Source organism: Larus michahellis, chromosome Z (assembly GCF_964199755.1).
Source record: "Larus michahellis chromosome Z, bLarMic1.1, whole genome shotgun sequence".
Taxonomy (NCBI): Eukaryota; Metazoa; Chordata; class Aves; order Charadriiformes; family Laridae; genus Larus; species Larus michahellis.
The window spans coordinates 36,158,011-36,183,322 of record NC_133930.1 but is presented as its reverse complement, the minus strand read 5'-3'; the positions used below and the strand labels follow the sequence as shown (position 1 = coordinate 36,183,322).

The following is a 25,312-nucleotide window of genomic DNA, read 5'->3' as shown; positions in this document are numbered from 1 at the left end:
TATAATTATAATAATCATATATATTAATTCAATGACATATATTAATTCAATACATGACATAGTTGAACAAAGGAAAAAAAATACTGTTGTATTTGGACATGGCAGACAACAACAGAGGTTTAAAAAGTCAAAGTCTCTGATGACCAGATATTTCCTATTTAGGCAAAGAGACTGTCAAGGTCATCAAAACCGCATTTTTTCATCAGGTTCTCTAGGAAAAAAAAAGGAAAAAAAAAAAAGACACATTCAAGAAACAGAGGAACTAATAATGCCTAGGTTTGTATTTCTTACTGCCACCACTCCAGAACAGTAAATTTATCTTTCCTCCATCACACCTATTCTGATAATTAGAAAAGGCAAGAGGCATCACATGCTGCTGCCGGTCGCAAGTAAAGTTCCTGCCAACTGTCTGCTCAGATAGCACCACACAGGGTATAGAACAGTTGCTTTGACTCTACAAAGAATAAGGAAAACGGAAATCATGAAGTCTTGTTTTCCTACAAAAGCAAAGCTAATAAGAAACCTTTATTAAATAACTGCTATAGCAAAGTAAGGATGCTACTGAGCTTGCAGTGATTCCACATGCTTCAAAGATCCAGAGCACATTTCCTAAACGGAGGACATGCACAGCTACCCAGGCACTCAGAGGAAATAATGACTACCAAAAATTCTTTGAAAGATGTAGCTGTCTCTTTCACTTTATAAACATTTCCTCCTTATCACTAGCTGCATATGACCATACCATTCGGACAAACAGTTTCCAGTTAGCTGTGAAGATAATGACTTATGTCATAATGTCTTATGTTGAAGAATATACTACATCAAATAAAAAGTCCCAAAAAATGTTGCTCGTATCAATTACAAGATCACCTACAAAGTAATCCAGAATAAAAGATGTAAAATTGTCAAGCTTCCACAGTAGTTTATATACAGTCAACTATACCTTTCCAAAGTCTGCATATAAAGGCCAAAGGGACAGAGTATCCCTATACTCCAGCAAACAAGAATTTAATATGGAAATGCCAAAGTCATTTAAATTAGCTAGCTTGCAATCAAGTAGCAGTTAAATTGGACATGCTACATACTAATTTACCCTGAATTTCAGCAAAATCCAAATAATATAGATACAAAGATTAATCTAAATAATGTGTGAAGAAAATGTCGAAGGACGTATCTGTCAATACAATTCTATAGAAAGTAAGACCGCATTTAGCATTTAATAGTCAAGATTAAAAATAATCAATCTAAAAATCCAAGAACCATACTAGATTTAGATACATATGTATGTTTTTATATATATCTAAAAATGTATCTATCTGTAAAATGATATGCCTATTTTCATTGAAGATACTCCAGTTCTATGCAGCTGCAAGATGCTGTATCTGAAAGCACTGGTATTGCACAGCTGAATAAAAGAAATTTCAATTTTTTTATGTTACTAGATCTCTCTATTGCAAGTCTTCAGCAGTTTCATGCAGCTTCAATAAAAATATTATATTTATACAAGCATGGATCACCCTCCTCCTTAGGTAAGTTTTAACTACTGTTTTAAAACTACTATGTTTTTCTGTTTGCTTAAGGGGGAGAAAAAGTGATCAAATCCCATGTTTTTCTTAACACAGAACATGAACATCAATACCATAGCTGCTCCTGTAGCCTGCAATAACACGGTACTCAGCAGGAAATGACTGCAGCGTAACACAGGTACTGCACGCTTTATAAGGGAAATGACCCACATGAAAAGACCAAAATGGGACATCCTAGCAGAGCTGTGGAATTGTTTTCACTTGGCCATTAGCATTAATAAACACTTCAAAAAATACTTAGGGAATTTATTTAAACTATCTCTTTTTGTTTCTGTTTGTAACTCTTCAATTTTGGTATGAATTTAGCTGATAGCTGCTATCAGATTTCTTAAAACAATGAATTATGAGGGATTAAAAGTTAGACTATTTTCGTAGCTACTGTTTCAGATCTCAAAGTGAATTTAAATTTTGGATCTTTCTGTTTTGTTTCAATAATAAAGAATTTTAAAAATGAGATTTCATAACTCAAATTAAAAATGCAGCTTTCAATCCACATCATATACATGGTAGACTATAATCTGATATTCTTTGTGAAACAGTAAATAGTGGGGGAGAAGGCTTAATAAAGAAGTCAGGTAAAGCTATTACTAAAACCAGTTAGAGAATAATTATTCTGTAATGCACTTAGTATAAAGATAAATCACATTAATAGAAAAAAAATCCTCTTTCTTCCAGGGGAATATTGGGAAATTCAAGAGAAATATATGCAAAAAACATTGAGCACACACTGAATAATCACAGCTTATTGATTATTATATTTTACTAATCTAGTATGGGATTGTAACAATATTTAGATACTTTCTTTTATATGTGCAAATAGCTCAAATTTATACATCATTAATCAAGGAGTGGATGCAGCCCATGGCTCTAAAACATGTTTCATTATAATTGCAAAGTAATACAACATGCACGTACTATTCTTTACTAATCAAAAAACTAAAAACATTGTAGTAACAATGCCACACATTCTGCACCAACAGCCTCCAAAAATAACTCAGACATTAGGCATTCTGAACTTGATGAAAACAGAAAACTTCATCTATTTAAAAAGGTGGTGTTTAAGTCCTAAACCCTATATTTGTTTGTGTGTTAGAGTCCAGCTTGAAAGCTGCATACTGTTTAACAGCTTACATGAAAGTCAAAGCAAACCTGCTTGTGATGAGAAGAAAACTTTACAAAAGACAGGACCCGACAGAAAGTAGTGGCTGACACAAAGTCTTTCTACCAACTTCAACAGGATTTGGAACTAGGCACCACCACAAGAAGTGACTTCCATGCAACTTCGGTTCTTCCTGACTTAAAAACAGATTTCATAACTTACAAACTGATTGTTTACACTGTGTTAATATTGGTAATGACTGCATTTTGAAGCCTGGGACGTGCATCAAGAGGCTTTCCTTGGCTTTACCCTATACTTTACTTATTATCCATCTGTTTTCAGAGCAATGTACCTGCATGTTAAAGACATTTTACATCATTGTTCTGTGCCTAGGAGGGAGGGAGGGAGCGAGGGAGGAAATATCTTCTTTACAGGTAAAACAAATAAACACACAACAACAAATAATCCTGTTTTCCTAACATTCACACCCTGGCCTAGTCTGAGACAGAAATTACACATATTTAAAGTTAAAACAGACTTAAGCCAAGATGACAATCTTCTTTAAGCAATGCTGTGTTGGATTTGGCTTAAACACGTTCTAAACAACTTAAGCTAACAACCAGTAGGGTCTATCAAATTAAGCTAACCTGATAGATTTACACTGCCTGTAGAATCACACATATAAGTAACTGGTACAAATCTGTAGATCATGTCCTTTATCCACAGAGCTTAAGAAAGAATACATGCAATATAAAGAATCCCTATCTACAGATCTAAACAGTATATTAAATTTAATACTGACTTTCTTAAGAAAATGAGCTCAGATCTTGAAATGCTGACTTGCTTCAACAAATTAAAGACAGTCATTATTAGAGACACTCTTTGAAGACAGATATAAAAACCACAGGAGTTACGTATTCATTCCTTCCTTCCTTCAACTAACAATAAGCTACATTGCCCATAAGAAGTAAAAAGCACCTAAACCGACACAAGGAGTTCACCTTAATGACCATAATGGTGCCCTGTCTTCTTACGATGTACTATGCAGAATTTCAAGAACTTACTTTGACTTAAAAATTCAATATGTCAAAGAGCTCAACTGTTTGCTCATGCCACTTCACTACAATCTAGTCAATGCCACTGATCTGCAATGTACCAGATGTAAAGGTGTTCCCCATAAATGTGACTGCATGGGAACTCTAGAAAAACAGTCCAACTGCACCAGCCTTCAGGGTGTGCACAATATATAAGCAATCTCTCTTTCATGGCTGTGCGTGAAAAGGAGAGGCTTATGTTATTGCTCCTGAGTTACTGTTGCCTGTGATGCATGTGTTGATTAGTGATGAAAGGAGAATTACGACTACAATTACATGTACAGCAAGAAAGTGCTCTTTCCTATACAAAAAATCAAAATAAAGAAAAGAATTACATTTGATAATTTGTTGTGATAGTTTCAAAACAGCAAACAAAGATGTGACAATGAAGTGAGAAGAACAGGCACACAATTATAACTGATGGATATAAGAATACCCCAGGTAACACTGCTAGTAGCAACAATACACTAAAGCAGCTTATGGGCCACACAAGGACTTATATACTACAAAACAATTTGCTGCTGTTGAAATTCTGTGATAGCAGTCTTCATGGTATCTCCACAAAATCAGTTTACATTGTGACCCACTGGGAAAACACAATTTCTTTAATGCTGACAAAAACAAAGTCTGAATAAAAGTTTCTATGATGTCTTGATTCTTAAATAAAAAAACAAAATCAACTTGACTTACAGAAAGTGTTAAATAGCAGCAAAGGGCTAATTATACCACACCAACTTCCTTTTGTCTAGTATAAAAGGACATTTTCTTACTTTGCCTGGCTGAGTATAATAGCCTATGAATTATGAGATCAAAGCAGCAAAGTGTATGTTTTCTAAAGTAAGAGTTTCCTTCACCAAGTTTTACACTTACTACAGCTAAAAGAGCTGTGTGAAGGGATCAGCACTAAACCCAAAGGACAGGCTGTGCACAGCAAGAAAGAGAGCAACTCCCTCGTGCTTTTTGCAGGTCACTACCAAGGACCATGTTAGCAGATCCACACCAGACCCTTAACAGGCAGCTCTGCTGCTACCAGTAATTAGCTTGGACAGCTCTGGCTCCAGGAGTAGCAGCAAGGCTACACCATAATGAGCTCAGCTGGGATTAGCAGGACAGGGCAGGGAACCAAGAGAGCTGAGGCATTCTGCATTGCGTATGTATCACAGAGATCAAACAAGGATGGCTGGCTAGGTTATCCCCTCACCACCTCATTCCAAAAATGAAGCACGGCAGTGTGTAAAATACAGGCTAATGAAGAGCGACACCTCCAACAGATGAGAGCCACATTAATTAACACAATCCCTAGATCATGGAATACAGTTTCTGTTAGTGCTAGCAAACTTGTAACTTGTCACTGATTTAAGGGGGGGGGGGGGGAAAGAGGGAAAAAAAAAAAGAGCTGATGTTTTCCTTTTCTGCTTTTGGTAGAAGATGGTTTTATCTTGGAATTTTGCAAGGAATTCCTCTTATGTGGCTTGCAAAGCACTACCATCAGAAAAAAACGGCAGAATGTTTTTGTGTAAACACCATTTAAGAAAAGAACTCACTTTTCAATCAACAGCTTTTTGTGTTCCCTTTTGAAAAAAGCCAGTTCATTCCACACAGCATCAGAATCTTCTTGACAAAGCTGACGGGGGTCTGCATGCTGGTATCTGCTTTTACTACTTTCAATCCTGTTTATGAGTAAAAAGAGGTTGCTCATTTTCAAGTATCTACATGTTTTAGGACCACAAGAATAAAAGCATCCTTGCTTTCAGAAAATACTATTTTTAAATTGCGGCATCTACTGCACATAAATCTTCTATGATGTAGATGTTCTGTGAGGCATGAAACCTTTTATGTGTTATTACAGAGAAGTTCAAATACATAGTTTCAGACAGATACCATGCTAGTATGGCACCATGACTCTCAATTGACATGTGGCAGAGCAGTATCAACCACATCCATACTGTCAACATTCCTTACAATAGTGGTATGAGAAAGCAAAGGGTGAAACCATCACAGAATCTCTTGCAAAAAAATGGGAGAGCCACCAGCTCCCCTAATGCCCCTGCAAACCAATCTGGAAGCTACACTAATGCCCATTCTAAATAAAACTGTTGATCTAGGGTCTAATGAAAGAATATGGATAACATGATGTATCAAGAAAAATCATACTGAATTCAGAAGCATATAAAAAGAATATGAAAATATTTCATGGATTTTTTTCATTAAAATATTGTATGTATTTTAATAATGCGAAAGATAAAAACTGTATTTTAAAAAATCCTTTACAAAATGAATTTAAAATTCTCTGCAATCTAAATTCCTAGCGGGCAGAGAAATAAACTCCCAGAGAATGTGGTAATCTCATAAGGCCCCCATCATCTTTGCAGTCACGTATGTCAGTGGAAGTTGTATGTACACTGACAGGTGGATTAGGTCCCATCAGCTGCCATCTCGATAACAGATTCTAGTCTATTAAGAGTAAGAAAGAATGGGGTCCTCCATCACTTACAGAGGATCAGAAGCGCCATATAAGTACCTGATACCAAGTTCTTAATGTTCAATTTACATTACACCAGCGATATAAAGCTTTTTGAGATACCAAAATAACAGTGTAAAGTTTACAGAATGTTTTTATTTGTCTTGACTACTTTCCTTTGTTTAATCATATTAAAAAGGAAAAATAAAGCTCTTTTACTATGATGGTTTCATATAATTCTGTTCTAATGACAAAAATGATCAAAACCCTGTCATTTTCAGCTCATCTTAATTACAGATGAAAAAATCAGATGAACGAATAAAGATTTAGAATTGCATTTTCTCTAGCATCTATTCTTCTCGAATACATTCCTCTGAGGACACAAGTTGGTCTCATTTATTTTAAACAGAAACAGAAGTTGCTTTTGTCTTTCTCTCTCTTCTCTTTTCATTCCTTCTTTTTTTTTTGAACTATCAGAACCAGTACACCCAGTGCTTCACTGTATTATCAAGTTTGATTTTACTGTCTTTATCTAGGTTGAATTTTTGTATCTTTTCAGCCTTGGCCTCTCAGTGGACCACGAACTCCTACTTAGCTTTAGACACAGAATCAAATCATTTCATTGCATAAAGTAACTATCATCCAGCAGGTTACATTTCCACCTTGCACTGAATTTAAAACAGTGAGCTAGAAGATAAAATCATCCATGTTTTCCCTAAATAAAGAAAACCTATTCATGCTAATTTAAACAAATCTATTCATTATTTATGCTGTGATATTTTCAAAAAATCTTCCTGTGCTACCAATGCCTGTAGCATTATTATACTTACCATTATTTTCCTCCGCACGTTTTTTTCTCTTTAAAAGACAAACCTTTCTTAAGTAAATGCCATAGTATTGTAAAGCAATGCAAATCTACTCAGATAGGCCTCAGAAAAGCATTACTTATATATGAGGGATAGTTGATCATTCACAGTAGGACACTTTATGTCATGCTGGACTCTATGAACGGCTACCAGTTTTGCAGCAATTCCAGTGACTCCCTTTTCAGACAGAGCAAGTTACAGAGTTTGTGTCAAGACTAGTCAGTATTGCTCTAATTACAAAAAGAATTGTATTTAGTAAAACACATATGTGTTTACTAAACTGTAGGTGCATGCTGAAGTTCTACTGAAACCACCAGGATGTAAGGACCTGCTCAAATTAATTTCTTGAAACAGGGCCTAAAAAACTGTGCAGTTTTTTAGCAGTGTTCGATAACTGAAGTGATAAGAAATGTCTTCATACCTCCAAATGTGTCCGTCTACCAAAAATTCTAACTCTCTACTAAGGACTTAAAAAAAAATAATTTCTGCATAAAATTTTCACTGTTCTGTATAGAATTTAAGGGAGAATTATCTATAGAATATTCACTATTTAAATTTTGACGTAGTAGAGTCTTTCTTCTTTCCATTAACAAAGACATATAGCTGCAACATTTCTGTAGAATTTTCAGAAATAATTGATTTTATAATCATTTAACAGATTAAAACACCCTGTTTTTCATGCACATACCCTTTTTTTACCTGTTAAGAAGGGGATTTTAGGATTAGCTTCAGATAATGTGTGAATCACTAAATGTTAGAGGGGCAGTTATTTCTATATTTTTTATAAATAAAATTATTTTTTAAAACTATTTGAAACATAAGGAGCAACTGTGCTATTATAGAACATTAAAAACATACAGAGTCAATAAATTAATCGACTGGGGAATTAGACAAGCATAAATAAGCAGCTCTAGCAGACCTTTGCCCAGTACTCAGGCTCACAATGAGATCCTAAATAAAATAAGTCAAGGTGTCAGCTCAATACATTTCACTCTTGGTTTCAACTGTAATTTTTCTCATACAGGCATATGCTATGTATTCTGCTTTAACAAAGGATAATGTCTTGATCACCACATAGTAGCTTCTCTCTTCAAATCAAATTCTCTTTTGAATACCCATATACCTATACAATGCTTCTGTTCAGATTACTTGTGTAAGGGAAATGTTTTTAATGAGCTATGTAACTTACCTGCTATCGCCCTCTTCCCACTGCTTTAATTGCTCTTTTAGTGCTCTGTAGTTGGTCTGTAACATCTGCAGCCTCTCTTCACATTTTTCATGGGCTGCTCTTAGCTCATCACTTTCTCGAGTCTGTATAGCACCAGAAAAACAAAATTAAGAGTTGGTCAAAATGTAAGAGACTTTCACACAGATCACATGAAACAAAAGTTCTGTTTAAGTAACTATTAAAAGCCTTAGAAATCTAAATGGAAAGATTAGGAATCACAATTCCCAAGGTCAAATTTTTCTTATTGCTACTTTAGCAAAATTTTATAATTTGGCAAAATCTACTTAATTTTTCTTTTCATGCTGCTGAGAAGTTTTAAAAAATGTCAGTTTTCATCTTGTGAATGCATTGACCTAATACACCTAAAAATACATAGACTGAAACAGGATTGTTGGCATTGACTTTTTCTCCAAACTACTTTTTTTTTTTCCCCGCATGGAAAACTAATCTATATATTTTCAAGGGAAACAATGTCCACACTGAAGTCCACAGCAAAAAAATGTAAATTTAAATGGCTTCAGGATTTCCTCATATATTAATTTATTTCTGCAAATATATCTAAACCTGCAACACTCAGGCTTGTCCTCTAGTTATGTAACAAATAAGAAATAAAAACAAATTTTGCAATAGTTTTTTATAATCAAAACAATATGAAAAAATGTGCTCTCTTTTTTTGTTTTACAGAATGAAAAATAAGAAATACCTTGATGTATGCTACTTGCATAATAACATCATGCAAGTTTAAAAAAAAGATTTTCCTAAGTGACAATACTGTGCTCTGAAAAAGGTGATCATTAAGAACAAGACATTCCACAATACAAAGCAAGTCAAATACTGGCATAAGAAGGTAAAGAATTCACCAGACATTATCCTGTAGTAAAATTTGCCCTCAGCGCTTCATTTCCCGTTCAATGGGAGGTCTGCTTGTAGAGCAACTACAGAATATGTTCCTTGATCTCTAACTAAATGACAATACTTTATTTGCATGTATTTACTGCTTATATGCAAGGAGGGCTTTTCAGCTTTAGTCAACAAATAACGTACACCAATAGTCAGAGCTGCAAGCAATAAAAATTAAATCCCACTATAAAAACATGGCAAGGGTTTCTACAGTAGTGCTGACTACAAACTACCTAGACTAAGCTTGGCTTCTAAAATGTAGCCCAGCTTTCATGGCACATAAACAAATCTGGAAGACACCAGCCGAAACTTCAGATGCTACCATATATAAAATTCCAGAAGTTTTCTGGAAGTGACTCAGGCAACACAAAAAGCACATTTAGGAACAGAAGCAGGTACCAAAGTGATCTTATAATTAAATACTTTCCCAAAGCGTTGTCGGGTTTTTTTCTCTAAACCAGATACATTTATAAATTTAGAACTACTTAAAAAGTACTTTTGATTGGTTTTAAGTGGCTCATATAAATACTACAGTGGTATTAAAAAAAATCATAGAAATAGCAAGATAAATTCGTGACAAAGGATTTAGAGACTATTACCAAGCTTTGCTTGACACTACAACAGGAAATTTTTATAAGAATACAATTATAGATGCTTTGTTTTGAAGAGAATCTCATGAAATCATTGTTCTGAAATTGTTTGATATTGCTAGTGAAAACTGATAAGTCTGTCAAGGTACTGGAAAATACCTTCAGCGTAAATCCTCTGAAGTTTATTAATGTCAGTGCCAAAAAAACAAAAAGACAAAGTCCAATCTGCAGGAGGAGGAACTCAAATGCTTGTGCGTAAAGTTATTTTGTTATTTGCAGGCAGCTCAAACAAGCCAGAATATTCTATCACTACTTCAAAACTTCTGTTACAGTAAAAACTGAACTAAAATGGAATTTAAAATATATACTGATTCAATTCTTTGACTACTCTTCTCAGGCTGACAAGAAGTGAGGAACCTGGCCATTACAAAAATAGTTTTTTCCACAAGTAGATATGTGTAAAAGTCACAATATTAATAGATTTTTGGCACCTAAACACCATACATGTAACAGGACTATATATGAAATCTAAACATAACAGTGTGCCCTCACTCACATAAATAATTATTAAGATGGCCCTAAAGACCGTTCTATATACTCTAGTTCTAATTCTCTCCAAACGAAAGGGATGAGAAAAATCAACTGAAAGATCTCCTATCGCTTTTGAAAACTTTCCAGTCACAGCCGGGAATATCTCCTCTAGGCTACACCAGGGATCACAGTTCTGGAAACATAATATGGGAGAAGAAAATATATCCTTAGTTTATACCAAATATCTTGGCAACCAAAATCCCACCCACTTCTTAAAGACCAACAGTATGTTCATTTACTTATGCTTTGGACCATTCTAATTACTGGCTTGATAATTTGTTATTCAAAATCCATTCCAAGGATTTCTTTCTTACTTTGATATTTTCTTCCCTAAACAAGGGTGCGATCAGGCACACTCTATTACTTTTTAGTATGTCCTGGAGTGCAGAAATGAAGTTGATTCTGTACCAAAACTATGGACAGACTGAATTTACATGATTACCCTATTCATATTAGCAATAAAGACAGTAAAAGCCAACTTTCCTTGGCCAGAAGTGAGTCAGCTGAGGAGAACTGGAAAATCCTATGAATGGGACCTTGCCCTCTTCCGTTCCTTTGTAATACTGACTGGGGCATCAAATATTCCTGTTCCTGAAAACCCCATAAATACAGCTGTTCATCTTTTTTGTAATTGTTACCAATTTTTTAGAAGGACTGATGGATAAAGTCACAGTTTCATCTTCAGGATATGCATCACCAGTATGTTTATTGATAGAACAAGCATTTTTCTGAGCAAGTATATTTCAAGTAATCATATAGTCAACACTTTGCTCGAGGAGGCAATAACACAAGTTACTGTGTTTCAAAAATCACATGCATTATTCTTCATTGGAAGCAATGCCTGAAAGGAGGTTAGTATCAAGAAATCATACACTACCAATAGAATTATTCTAATGTTACTGTTATGACAGCTGAGTTCCCTGTCATGCTGGCAATAGCCTCACTGAATTCTGAATGTAGCACCACAACATTGTTTAATATGTTGACCTAGGCCTCTACAGCTTCTTTTCAATCAATTAAAGCATTCTGCTAAATAAGTCAAGTCTGTTTCCTAGAGAAGGAGTTCATATTTTCAGTTTCACGGGGAGGTATAAGATTTAGCCCTTAAAGACCTCATGGATGAACAGCTGTGACAAATAGAGATCCCAAACTTGCAAAATAATAAAGCTGCACATATTCCTAAATTATGCTTAAAGATGAAACAGAAGAAATGACAAAGACAGTATGGAGAATGGTAAATATTATGCTATGAGGTCATGCAGAGAGAATAACAGTCCTTTCTCCTATCTATCTGCTTAGAAAATCAGAGTGCTTCTCTTCACTCATCTTTCCTGAAGAAAACACAAAGAATTGTGGAACTCTCTAACATTTAAGAGAACAACCACACACACTGATGTGTGAGCTTTGCTGCCGAGAGTGGAGCAGCTGTGGTCCACAGCGCCAGAATAATCTGTAGCATCAGTGTCTGACAGGCCAAATAAGAGTAACAAACAGGAGGCCTGCCAAAGGCCAGTTCTCAGGTAGAGCTGGTAGGACATACCTTAGATTTCTCAACAGAGAGGAAAAACTAAAAAAAATTAATCTTTTGACTCCCAGGAACAAGGAGCCAAATGGCCTGTAAGACTGAGTTTGAAGTTTAAATCTTCTTTCCTGTTCATATGATTGTCATGTGTTACAACACTACATAAAATTTTGAAGTATACAGGGTGACAAACTTTTGCATTTGTGCTAAAACATAATTCCCAGTCATGTTTTTTCTAAAAGTGACTTATTACATGTGAGTGTCCTTTTGCATGAGGCAGGAGCTCAGGACTATGGTTTGTAGGGCTCCCCAAATTTTTTCATTTACTCAACATGTATCACACTATGTTCAATATAACTAGTTCTGCTTTAGGCTACATGTACTGATAATATCTTTCAAATTCCATAACTCTGAACAAACATAAGAAAGAGAAGGGAGAGAAGAAAGAGATGGGAAGAGAGGAAGGAAAAGAAAAAAGGAGGAGAGTGCAAAATGTAACTGTTTAAGAAAATATGACTCAGGGATTGAGTTTTGCATTCTGAGGTGCAATTTGAAACCAATAGGTCATTCAAAAGGTACTATTTTTGAAGTAAAAAAACAAACCAACAAAAAAACCCCCAAAAAAGTCTATAGAACATGGACAAAATGGGAAATTGTAACACATGCTCAATTAAGCTTTTCTACCAAGGGTTGTGGAGGTTGGGCGGGGCGGGGGGGGGGGGCAGTGTTTGTTGGGGTTTTTTTACAGCATTTGTTAGAACAACTTCTGAGCCGTAACTTCTAAGAGTACAAGGGGTAAATATGTTTCAAGTAATTGACTTGAGCATTTAAAAATACTGGCTTCATTGTAAAAAAAATTTTTCTTTGTACTTTCTGCTTCACTTTTATATGAATACATGAATTTCTTGGAATATGTATTCTCAGACACAGATTTTGAAAATGTATTTAATAAGCACATATTATTGATGACAGTTCGATTTAGGCTTATGTAGGACTCCAGGAGTACTAATACAAGATTCCTAGCAGTAAAGGAAAACGGCAAACTAATAGAGACTGCTCTTTTATGCTAACACGCTTACAGTCCGTAACGATAGGTGCATTTTGCATTTTTAAAATGCCTGTTTATTTTGGTATATCTTTATCTACACAATCTTATAGCTAGAAGGTTTTTTTATTTTTCTAATGTTCACCTTTAGCCGTAGTGTCTTCTCTAAGTTTTCAATCTTCCTTTCAGCTATTTTAAGCTTCCTTAGCTCCTCTGACTCTCTAAAAGAGCTCTTTGGGGACAGAGACCTTGAACGTTTCACAGGTGGTTCCTGGAGAATAAAACAAGGACATGGTTGAACTAGTTGGAACACTGGATTATGAAAGACATGCAGAATTAAAGAAGAAGTAATTTTGAATACTAATAATGAATTATAAAAAAAAAAAAATCTGCATGGAATACCAGAGAAATAACAAGCAGAATTACCACAGCGCTACCACTAAAGGTTTCTCTGTGACTCGTTAATGAGAATATTCATTTACATTTACATTGTTTCTTTCAGAATAATGATGTCCCATTAGGGAAGACTAAAGGGTTATAGACTCAGAAATGCAAGAAACCTCATTACAAAGGAGGGGATAGAGGCTGGTCTAATTGCTCTATAAGGGTCCAAGGTTACACTTGATAGGACAACCAGAAACAAGAGGGAAAGGATTTTTTTCCCTTTGAAATAGTTTAACACACTGTGAAGTTGAAGGAACAATATGCTTGAGGAATATAAATACAACAGACAGTAGATCTTATACCATAATGACCATATGGTCATTAACTATAATGTGACTAACTAGAGACAAGAATATGTGTTTATATTATGTACAGCTTCATATAGCAATCTGGAGAAAGAATATGCAAAAGTAACACTTAAACTGGGCAGCTTTCTTGTTCATTTCATGTCATATGTCCTTATGGCAAAGAAAGAAAGACCTCATCAAATTAGACTTACTGATTTTCTGAATAACTTTGGTTAAGGACAGAGAAATACCAACACACACTTAATACTGAAAAGGTAAAATACTATTACGTAAATACCTAAAGTCAAACAAAAAATTAAGATTAATTGTGATTATTGTTGTTGCATGCTGCCATTTTGACTGTAAAATAACTGATTTACAACAAAAGGAATTCAGGATACGGTCTTCTTGAATACTATATATTTCAGCACTTTAACTACTCCATTAAATTAATTTAATCTTAAAGAGAATCGCAGTTAGCAACTGGCATTATTTTCTTTGGTCATTACCTTCCAGTTTAAAATGTTTACAAGACACTGTATACCACACTTTCACTTTAAATTGTCTGGGTTTCCAAAATGGAGGAAAAAAATTACCATGAAATATCAGAAAATAATAATATCACATATTTAAGAATTTAAATATTGCCAAGGTAATTTTGTCATTTGGTTTTAGTTTTCTTTTGCTTCTGAAATGTGCCCGAATAAGATGAAAAAAAAAAAAAAACAACCAAAACGAAACGAAACAAAACCAACAAAAAATCACACACACAAAACAAAACTAACACTTGGAAAGAATTTTAGTACATTTAAAATCTGAATGTCAAATGGACATACTTTTATATTCCTGACAATTCCTTTATGTAACAGAAGAAACTGGAAGAAAGTTTTAATGAACACTGAAAATAATATTTCCAAATTTATGGGTTCATATTGTCAGTGTAACACTGTACTGATTAAGAGTCGATCTCTTTGAAATATCTACATTTTTTCCTAATAATTCTGGTAGAGATATCCAGAAGTTTACTTCACTTAGTAGATGCTGATACTAATCAGTAAAGATTTTAACACTGCACAAAAACAATTTTATGCCTTTCAGGTGTCTGCCACAGAACATCCCAAGACCAACATATCACAAAATGTATTCATCTTTAAAGTCCCAGATTTCTTGAATAAGACCAATATCTTAAGTAAAACTCCTGTTCTACACGTTTCCTAATTATTGCATACCCATATTAGTTTTTCTTAAAAATTGAGAATGCATTATTTTTTCAATAAATGTTTCCTAGTTAAACTCTATGTTTGTACACAGAAGACTTGGAAAATACACGATTTCTCTGAAATCAGGAATAAAAGGTCAAAGCACTGCATTTGTTGCCAAAGAGAAGGACAACAAAGGGAAAAAAAAAAGTGGACCAAACAGCACCAGACTCCTAAGAATAACTAGGTAGAGAGACACCATGGAGGAATGGAGAAAAGAAAAAAAAAAAAAAAAAAAAACAGCAAAATGTATGCTGCTTTTATCAAAGGTGATCAGATACAATGAGTACACAACAGGATTTTTTTACATATATGTACATATATATATTTTATATATATATAGGTACCTGGGATTGTGCTGTGAATCTTTTTCACAGGACAAGGTATGGAAAAAAACAGAGAAAAATTCTAACTAATCATCAACACCAAAATAATTCCCTGTGAGAAGGGGTGGGATTGGTGATGTCCATTGAGAAACATTCTATTGTTTGGATGTGTTTTTACCTGTTTAGTGATCAGACTAGAGGCCTTTGGAGAGAAGGAGCTGGGTCTGGGCACATAGGTAGTTTGAAGGCAATCTTTGCTAAGAAGGCAAACAGTTTAATCTTCCTACCAAGACAGAAGAGACTGTGTAGTAAAATACACTGTAATTAGATTGCCTGGGGCTGCTGCAAAACTCAATTTGGAAGATGGCATCTGTAACACCCTTCTCACAACTGCAAACTTTACTGCTGCTGCTGCTAGGTTTAAGTGTTTAATTTTTAATTCAGTCCTCAAATTCTACAGTAAATTTAGACATATCTGTATTAAATATATACGCAAATGGTAATGCTTTAAACATTTCCTAAATGTTTAGGAGTAAGAAAAAGTCCAGTTTTATAAGCAAAGAATGTCAATCCAAGTAAGTAAAGGGTAACAACAGCAGACTTTTCATCAAATGACCCTAAAACATGTTTACAAAAGACTAAGTCAAATAGCAGAAAACCAGAAATAAACAGGCTTTGTAATATTAATAGATATGAAACTTTGTGACAGAAGAGTTAATGTTAAGAAACAGCTGTTAAGTGAGTGGGACACACATTAACTGTTAACAGAGGTACAGGAAGCAGAAAAAGAAAAGATGCCTCTTTCTAAACAACCTTCTGTTAGCCGTCTGCATCCATGAAAGACACCATGGAACAAAGCTGGAAATAGTCATATTCTTGAATTCAACAGGTTTTGTGCTGGATAGAGTCCCAAAACAAGTCAAAAAAACAAAGCAAACAAGGGAAACCAGAACTCTTACTGAAATGTCTTGGATAACTTTTCTGTACACACAAATCAGATCAATTCCTGCCAGGATACATCACTGAAGACGGCGGGCAGAAATGTTAATGTTTTTTATCAGTTGAAGAAACAGAAACAGGTGGGTTTTTTTGGAGAGGAAAAACGGCAAATTCTAATTCACTATGTTTCAATAGGAACTTTATCAATACTGCAATTTAACTCATCCCTTTTAATATCTCAACATTATAGACTTAGAAGGATGCTACAGAATGTATATAATAAAAGGCAATTATAACACCCATGCATTATACAATGGGAAAGTTTAGCTGTAAAAAAACAAGGGCTGTGTTACTGGACTACAGCAGACATATGGATGGCAGTTTAATCAGGTAACAGAAATCACACATAGTTCACAAAGTTACAAAGTTTAAGCTCCAGGAAGAGCTTAGCAATTGACATTATACAAAACAGTACTCAGTGGTACTACTTTCCACAGAGACTGGACTATGTACAGACTTAAGTACAGATTTAAGAGTATCATGAAAAATGACACCATGAATGCACATTTAGCAAAGCTTCTAACCACCACATCATCTGTCTCACAGAATTATTTGTATTATGCTGTATGACTCTAGGCAAGGGATTTGAATTTCTGCAATTCACAAAAACAGCACTAGCCTATAGGTGTATATATTTGTTTAATATACCTGGACAGGCTGGATCGATGGGCCAAGGCCAACTGTATCAGGTTTAATAAGGCCAAGTGCCGGGTCCTGCATTTCGGTCACAACAACCCCAAGCAACGCTACAGGCTTGGGGAAGAGTGGCTGGAAAGCTGCCCAGCAGAAAAGGACCTGGGGGTGCTGGTGGACGGCCAGCTTAACATGAGCCAGCAGTGTGCCCAGGTGGCCAAGAAGGCCAACAGCATTCTGGCTTGTCTCAGGAATAGCGTGGCCAGCAGGAGCAGGGAAGTGATGGTGCCTCTGTACTCGGCACTGGTGAGGCCTCACCTCGAGTACTGTGTTCAGTTCTGGGCCCCTCTGCACAAGAGGGACATTGAAGTGCTGGAGCGTGTCCAGAGGAGAGCTACCAGGCTGGGGAGGGGTCTGGAGACCAGGTCACATGAGGAGAGGCTGAGGGAGCTGGGCATGTTTAGCTTGGAGAAGAGGAGGCTGAGGGGAGACCTCATTGCCCTCTACAACTACCTGAAAGGAGGTTGGAGAGAGGTGGGTGTTGGCCTCTTCTCCCAGGTGACTAATGACAGGGCCAGAGGAAATGGTCTGAAGTTGTGGCAGGGGAGGTTTAGATTAGATTTTAGGAAGAATTACTTTACTGAAAGAGTGGTCAGGCACTGGAACAGCCTGCCCAGGGAGGTGGTTGAGTCACCATCCCTAGAGGTGTTTAAGAAACATCTAGATGTAGCACTTCATGGCATGCTCTAGTGGCAGAGATTGTAGTTTTTTGGTTTGTTTTTTGGGGCTTTGGGGTTTTTTTTGTGTGTGTATGGTTGCAAACGATGATCTCAAAGGTCCTTTCCAACCATGAAGATTCTATGATTCTATGATTCTATATATCATTGGATTCTGCAGAACCAAACATAGGTGGAAGCATACAGCCATGTGGCCACACATCCCAATTCAACTTGATGGCAAGTTTCGGTTTTCTCCCAGGCCCTTCTTTTTCACACCTTTCCAATTATTTCTTCTTTTAAAATCATTGGCTTTTTAGAGCAGAAATTCATCAAAGCAGTGTCATTCTGATCAGAAGTGATCCCATGCTCATTTATTTCTTGTATCCTGAGAATGCACATAAGGGGGATGAAGGCTTAGCATGACAAAGTCTTTGTGAAGCCAAAAGAATCATCATTGTAAAACAACAATTTTATATCCAAGATATTCTTCCTGTCAAATCATGTGCTAATAACTTCTGTCATGAATACCTTTGTCATAAAAGACTGAACAACAAGGTAATGGGAAGATACTTCTTTGCAAGGGAAAGTAAAGTACTTTACAATAAAGGCATCAGGACTACCGTTTCTATTTTATGTGTATTTTGTCCTAAAGTCGGAATGTTTCTACAATTTTCCGTACTGTTTTGCCTAAATAGAAACAATTTGCCAAAAGCCACTGTCACTCCAGTCTTCAAAAAGGGCAAGGAGGGCAACCCAGGAAACTATGGGCCAGTCAGCCTCACCTCCATCCCTGGAAAGGTGATGGAACAGTTCATTCTGGATGTCATCTCTAAGTATGTAGAGGAAAAGAAGGTTATCGGGAGTGGTCAACATGGATTCACCAAGGGGAAATCATACTTGACCAATCTGATAGCCTTCTACGATGAAATGACTGGTTGGGTTGATGAAGGGAGAGCAGTGGACATTGTCTAGCTCAACTTCAGCAATGCACTCCCATAACAAACTCATAGGTAAGCTTAGGAAGTGTGGGTTAGATGAGTGGACAGTGAGGTGGATTGAGAAGTGGCTGAATGGCAGAGTTCAAAGCGTTGTGATCAGCATCGCAGCGTCTAGTTGGAGGCCTGTAACTTGCAGTGTTCCCCAGGGGTCAGTATTGGGTCCAGTCTTGTTCAACATATTCATCAGTGACCTGGATGAGGGGACAGAGTGTAGCCTCAGCAAATTTGCTGATGACACAAAACAGGGAGGAGGGGCTGACACACCAGAAGGCTGTGTCACCATTCAGTGAGACCTGGACAGGCTAGAGAGTTGGGCGGTGAGGAACCTCATGAAGTCCAACAAGGGCAAGTGTAGGGTCCCACACCTAGGGGGGATTAACCCCCTGCACCAGTACAGGTTAGGGGCTGACCTGCTGGAGAGCAGCTCTGCAGAGAGGGGCCTGGGAGCTCTGGTGGACAACAAGTTGACCACAAGGCAGCAATGTGGCCTTGTGGCCAAAGCCAATAGTATCCTGGGGTTCATTAAAAAGAGTGTGGCCAGCAGGTTGAGGGAGGTCATCCTCTCCCTCTACTCTGCCCTGGGGAGGCCACATCTGTAGTATTTGTGTCCAAATTTGAGTCCAAATTTGAGTCCAAATTTGTGTCCAAATTTGAGTCCAGTTCTGGGCTCTCCAGTTCAAGAAAGACAAGGAACTACTGGAGAGAGTCCAGTGGAGGGCTACAAAGATGATCAAGGAACTGGAACATCTTATGAGGAAAGGCTGAGACACCTGTTTAGCCTGGAGAAGAGAAGACTGAGAGGGGACCTCATTAATGCTTTTAAATATCTAAAGGATGGGTGTCAAGACGATGGGGCCAGACTCTTTTCACTGGTGCCTAGTGACAGGACAAGAGGCAAGAGGCACACAGGAAATTCCGTCTGAACATAAGGAAAAACTTCTTTACTTTGAGGGTGGCAGACCACTAGAACAGGCTGCCCAGAGAGGTGGTGGAGTCTCCCTCTCTGGAGATATTCAAAACCTGCCTGGATGCATTCCTGTCCAACCTGTTCTAGTTGAACCTGCTTTCGCAGGGGGGTTGGACTAGTTGATCTCTGAAGGTCACTTCCAACCCCTCCATTCTGTGATTATGTGTGATTCTGTGATTTGTAGCCTGTCAATTTAGTTCCCAAAAGTTTTTATTAAAAAATGTATTGCGTGAACATGTGAAAAAGCCTGGGTATGGAAAGACCATGACTTGCATCTATATATCCAAACAGGAAAAGGTTCTCTACAATAGGATTTAAAAGTTTGCATTTAGTTTTACTCAAAGGAGTGTAATTGCTTTATTCCTAACACAATGATCAGTTCATGACAAACACAGTACTCTCATTTACATTATCCTGAGTAAACAAGAACTGACATTATGGTGGGTTAACCTTGGCAAAGGGTCAAACACCCACTCAACTGCTCACTCACCCTCCTTCAGCAGGACAGGGGGAGAAAATATATACAAAAAGCTCATGGGTTGAGACAAATAAATGGAGATTGCATACCATTCACCATCACGGGCAGGCTCTATTGCCACTTAAAATAGATTTGGGTAGCAAGAAATAAAGAAAATTTTAAACCAACACCTTCTCCCCTACCCTGCTTCCCAGGCTCAACTTCACTCCATCACTCTTGCCTCTTCTACCGCCTCCTGAGCAGTGTAGGGGCATAGGGGGGGGCTTACAGTCAGTCCATAACAGCTCCTCTCAGCCACTCTTCCCTCCTTACACTTTTGCCCTGCTCCAACATGGAACAGGATGGAGTCCTTCAGGATAAAACTGCTCCAGAGTGGGTCCTAAAATATGTTCTAAAATATGTCCTAAAATATGTTCTAAAATATGTCTTTTCCCAAAAATAGCGTACAGGGCAGGATATTGAGAAACAAACAAGCTATGCAGTTCTCAATGGAAATTTTATGAGACATCAAATGTGTGAAAACCAGGAGATTTCTAAGGAAGGAGAACATGACAGTCCACCTTCATAGACTATTTATACCACACAGGAGCATGTTCCTATTTGCTTCCTTGCTACAAAAATCTCTTCCATGTTGCCCATATTCTATACAATGACAAGAAAAAAATAATTTCAGATGAGGAAGAGCCTGAATACACTGCAAAACATCATGACTTAGGCTAATTAAATAAATCAATTTAAGCCATAGAATTATTTCTAGATCTATTTCATTAGCTATAGTTTATAGCTGTTACTGTTACCTGGTGCCCAAATTTAACACCAAGTCATCATGAAAGAGGCAGCCCGGCACTATACAGGGTAATAAAAAGTTGAAATTATAAACTTCAAAAGGACATCATCATTCTTCATAGAAAAAATATTACATTATACCTTAAAAATCAAGAATTTGAAAAAAAGATCTTTTTCATTTATAAAATCATAATAATAACAATTTATATTCCTCTCATTTTCGTTCCAGGGAAAGATGGTCATTCTGATAAACACCACAAAATACCTGATAAATATTCATTTTAACAAACCTACAAAGAATTTATCCTTCAAATATTTCATTTAATTAAGAATCCCTTATTCAGTATTTAATAAGGTAAAACCTTCTACTCCCAACAGCTATTTTAACAAGTCTTTGGCAGATAACACAAGAACTATTCAAACAAGCTTCCAGAATTATAAGCAGCATCAACAGATATTAAAATTATTATCTGGACCCTTGAGCAAATATGTTTGGCTTTACCAGCCTGACTTAGACACAAATACACAAGACAATAAAATTATCCTACCTCATGCTTTCTTCCAGTCCTTATATTGTTTTCCAGAGTATCTGTAGCGTACAAATTATGCTCTGCTAGGTTAAGACTTGCCTTTTTCAATTTTTCCTGTAAAAGCTCGATTTCAGATTTTTGCATTGTAATAAGACACTCTAGCTCACTTAAAGAAGGCTGTTGAAATACCTAGAAAATGATAGTAGAGGTATATTACATTAGTAACAAAAAATCAGAAGCATAACATACCATTTAAATAAATCTGTCTAAAGAAACACAACATTACCACACAAGGAATGTGTGAGAGCTGTAAATAATTCTGCTTTCATAAATGACTCAAGAATCCATAATCAAAACCAGACCTCAAAGTGTTAACTAAACATTTTCACACTACCACCATATTTTCCAAATCCAAATTTACAGTCTTAACAATGATTGTTTTATGTAGAAGTTTCTTCTGGAACAACTATGGTACTTTGTATCTCACATGCTGTCAAAATTTCTTGACAAAATATTTTATCTCCTAGACTTTTTTCTGGTGAAATTTCAAGTTGGTAAATATAACTGGTCTATCAAACATTGTGAAAAAAAACTCAATTGCATATTCTGTCAAGAAAGATATTCTCAGTCAAAAACTGCCTCAGAAAAGTACCTCTTTAATGTAAATTTACAACATGTATCCACTATTCCCATAAATTCAGACAACACAAATGTTGTGATCAAACTGAAGACTTATAGAAAAAACAGACAGTAATTCTAGATCACAGTGTTACTCAAGGCAGATATGTTGTTTTATCATGCCATTGAATTCCAGGACCCCTCCCAGCTATCAATCCATTCACAGCTTACCTTGGCCCTGTTACAAAACATGTTCAGACCAAAGACACATTTTCATTGGTACCACTTATCTTTAGGTCAAATTCCTGATGTCCAATAGTGGACTCACGTGCGTACACATGACCAAGAACAGTCAAGTTACCATGGCTTGATAAATTACTCTTTGTCAGTTGAATTATCATTAACTGCCTGTGATCACACCCCACTGCGTTACAACCACAAGGCAAAACGTTGTTAGCTTAGCATGAGCAACAGTGATATGCCTGTTGTGGCAGCCTGTGACAATCACAAAGCGAAATGCTTTAGCTCAAATGTCCTCCACAGTGCTGTACGGCTGGGGACAGACATTCACCTTGCAACAGCTGTGCCAGACAAAGATAACTTAATTCCCAGATGTTCAGTGTATGCAGGCAGCTAGAGGTTAGCACCCCGACACTATTGCTGAAAGAAGGGATGGTGCAAACCCTCCTCCTTCCCTAACCGATTGCACAAATAAAAAGGCAGGTTAGTTTAAAAAGTCAATGCAAGTGGCTTGAGCTGACCCGGTTGACCTTGTATTGCACTGATTAGGGCAAACTCATGAAACCTCTATTGCCAGTGGTGCTCTGACAGCAATGGCAAGCAGCTAGGAAACAGTAAAGTCGACAAAGCTTGATCCAGGAGATAACTTTCTCAAGGCTGACTAAAAAGTTTTATTTTACACATACTTCTTGTAATTAGCAAAGTTCTGACAACCTGACTTGCTTGCAACTGTTTGAGAATATTCTTAAGACAAATACTCATTTCAATAGGGAAGAAAGAATTTGGTACAATTAACACTTGTTACTGCTCCCTCAATTACTGGTATGCCCCAAGTAAAACAAATCAGGTACACTGACAAAAAAAAAGAAACCAAAAAATCTCCAAATTCATGCCAATCAAGAAATGACATGGTCCAAAGTTGATTAAAAACAATCAAGCAAACACCCTAGTAAACTCAGTATGTGACAGAAACAGATTAATGGGCACAGCCATTTTATTTCCTTCTATGCAGAATATGAAGCTTTTCATAAAGTGTACTATAAACTCACACCTTCTACAAATAAATCCCAAATTAGAAATACCAAGCATTTATTTCAGAAAAAGTACAACTCCTCATACCGCAAACAAGTACAGGAAAGTTGTCAGAGAGTAAAAGTTGCCCATGCTTTTGCTGACTGTTCCTTAAATAATTTCTGTTGCTCATTTTGCATAATTTAGGCCATATGTAGCTGCAAACAGATGTCATTTCCACCTATGATCAGAAAAAGGCCATTTTATAACTAAAAGAAAACTCTACACAGAGGAAAAAAAAAATGAAAATAGAAAAATGAGGAGTAGACGAACCCATGCATTGAAAAGAACATTTAAAAGAAAGTTGGGCTTTTTGTTCATTTGAGCAAAACCTTAGCACTATATAAAAACGGAAAAAAAATTCAACAAAACTTTGAAGACAGAAACAGTGCCAGTAGATAAGGAAGATGTAGTTATACTTAAGGTACATAATTACTTTTTTTCACTTGATCTTTATTTTTTCTTACTTAGAAAGAGAAATAAACCTACCAACTTCTCCCATTTTATTGATTTCTCAGCTGTATGTAAAAAAAGACTTCTACATGTAACATAAGTTGTACAATTACATTAGTAACTAAAAAAAAGAATCAACAGCTTCAATCTGTTATAATTATTTTAATTCATATTACCCCTAGTTTAAAAAGTCTACAACTGCTAAATGTTGCTGACTTTTAAACCATGACAATTGGACAAATTTAGCTAATGATTAGCTTCTTACTGTATCGCTACTTTTTAATTTCTTCTTTCAAAAATGAAATGCGGAGTGTTTTGAAATGTAAATACATTTAAGAGTTACAAATTATATCAAATCCTTGCTCTTCTATGTCAATGAAGTTCTGCTGCTGACTTTAATAGGACCGATATATGAACTGTGTTCTTCATTTTTGGGGGGGGGGGTCCTACTCTTTTCTTCTCCCAAAAGAGATCTCCAGAAATTACCATGCAGTGATACTTATTTCAAATTAAAATACTGTAAAGGCACATTTTCTAATAAAACTCTTACAACAGTCTGTGTGCACATGCATACACACATATTTCTTGGAAAACAAATCAAACAAAAACAGTCTTAGATCTTAACTTATACCTCAAAATGGCTATGTTTTTACCATCAAAATATTCAGCAGATCACTTTTAACAATACAGACCCTCATATATAATCTGGGTCTACAATACCCTCAAAACAGTTTTTTAAGTACACATGTGAAGTGTCTTCAGTTTCAGGAATTCTAAGAACCCAAATGTAACCTGAAGAGATCCATTTAAAAATCGAGGTTTTGCTTACCAATGAACTCCAGTTTAAGAAGAGATGAGTAGCATTTTCTGTTAAATTTAACATATCCTTCACTATTTGGTAAATATTCTTCTACATTTCCTAGCCTAGAAGACTTTGTCTACTCAAATATCACGATAATTTTTAAACATGAATTTTTAAAACATGAAAAGAGATCTTCCAAAGACAGAAAGCTAGATGAAATCTCTCTCTGATCTTTTGTTTCAGATTCATGTATATTTAACTTTATATTACTACACCATTATGTTTCAGGTATCCTTGGTTAAGAGCAAAAAAATGACCCAAACCAAATTATTCAGTGAAAAGATTTGGCTATTATGAGAAATTCAATTCCTTCTGTAAAAAATATGACTCTATGAACAATTCAGAGTTCCAAGATTTATGCATGAAAAAAGAAGTGTCATTTTGTCAGATCCTTGGAAAGAAATGTGACCTTTTCTTCACTTTTCACTTTCTAGCTTTACATCTGAACTCTAATCTAAGAACTAAGGGAAATATTACAATTAATAAGGCCAACATGGCAAATAATTTGGACTATAACGTAGCTCTGATTTAAAAATCCTACACCAGAAAAAAAGCACAATATTGTGTTTCAAGACTGCAGAAAACCTTCTACATTCAAGCTCTGTATGAAGAATGTAGGCCACTTTCACAGTGAAAATCAGAAATCTGCAATCCAGAAAA

At 36.1% G+C, this 25,312-nt stretch overlaps 1 protein-coding gene across 3 annotated transcripts in view; it reads right to left on the bottom strand.

Annotated features, from left to right (window-relative positions):
- The window catches only part of CNTLN (centlein), a 196,365-nt gene that overhangs the window by 92,727 nt on the left and 78,326 nt on the right, over positions 1-25,312 (bottom strand). For all 3 annotated transcript variants that reach the window (XM_074570561.1, XM_074570562.1, XM_074570563.1), the window contains 4 exons: positions 21,427-21,597; positions 13,128-13,253; positions 8,296-8,417; positions 5,324-5,449 (listed from right to left, as the gene is read on the bottom strand). In XM_074570561.1, the coding sequence (XP_074426662.1) occupies positions 5,324-5,449; positions 8,296-8,417; positions 13,128-13,253; positions 21,427-21,597 (545 nt within the window). The remainder of the gene's footprint in view (positions 1-5,323; positions 5,450-8,295; positions 8,418-13,127; positions 13,254-21,426; positions 21,598-25,312) is intronic.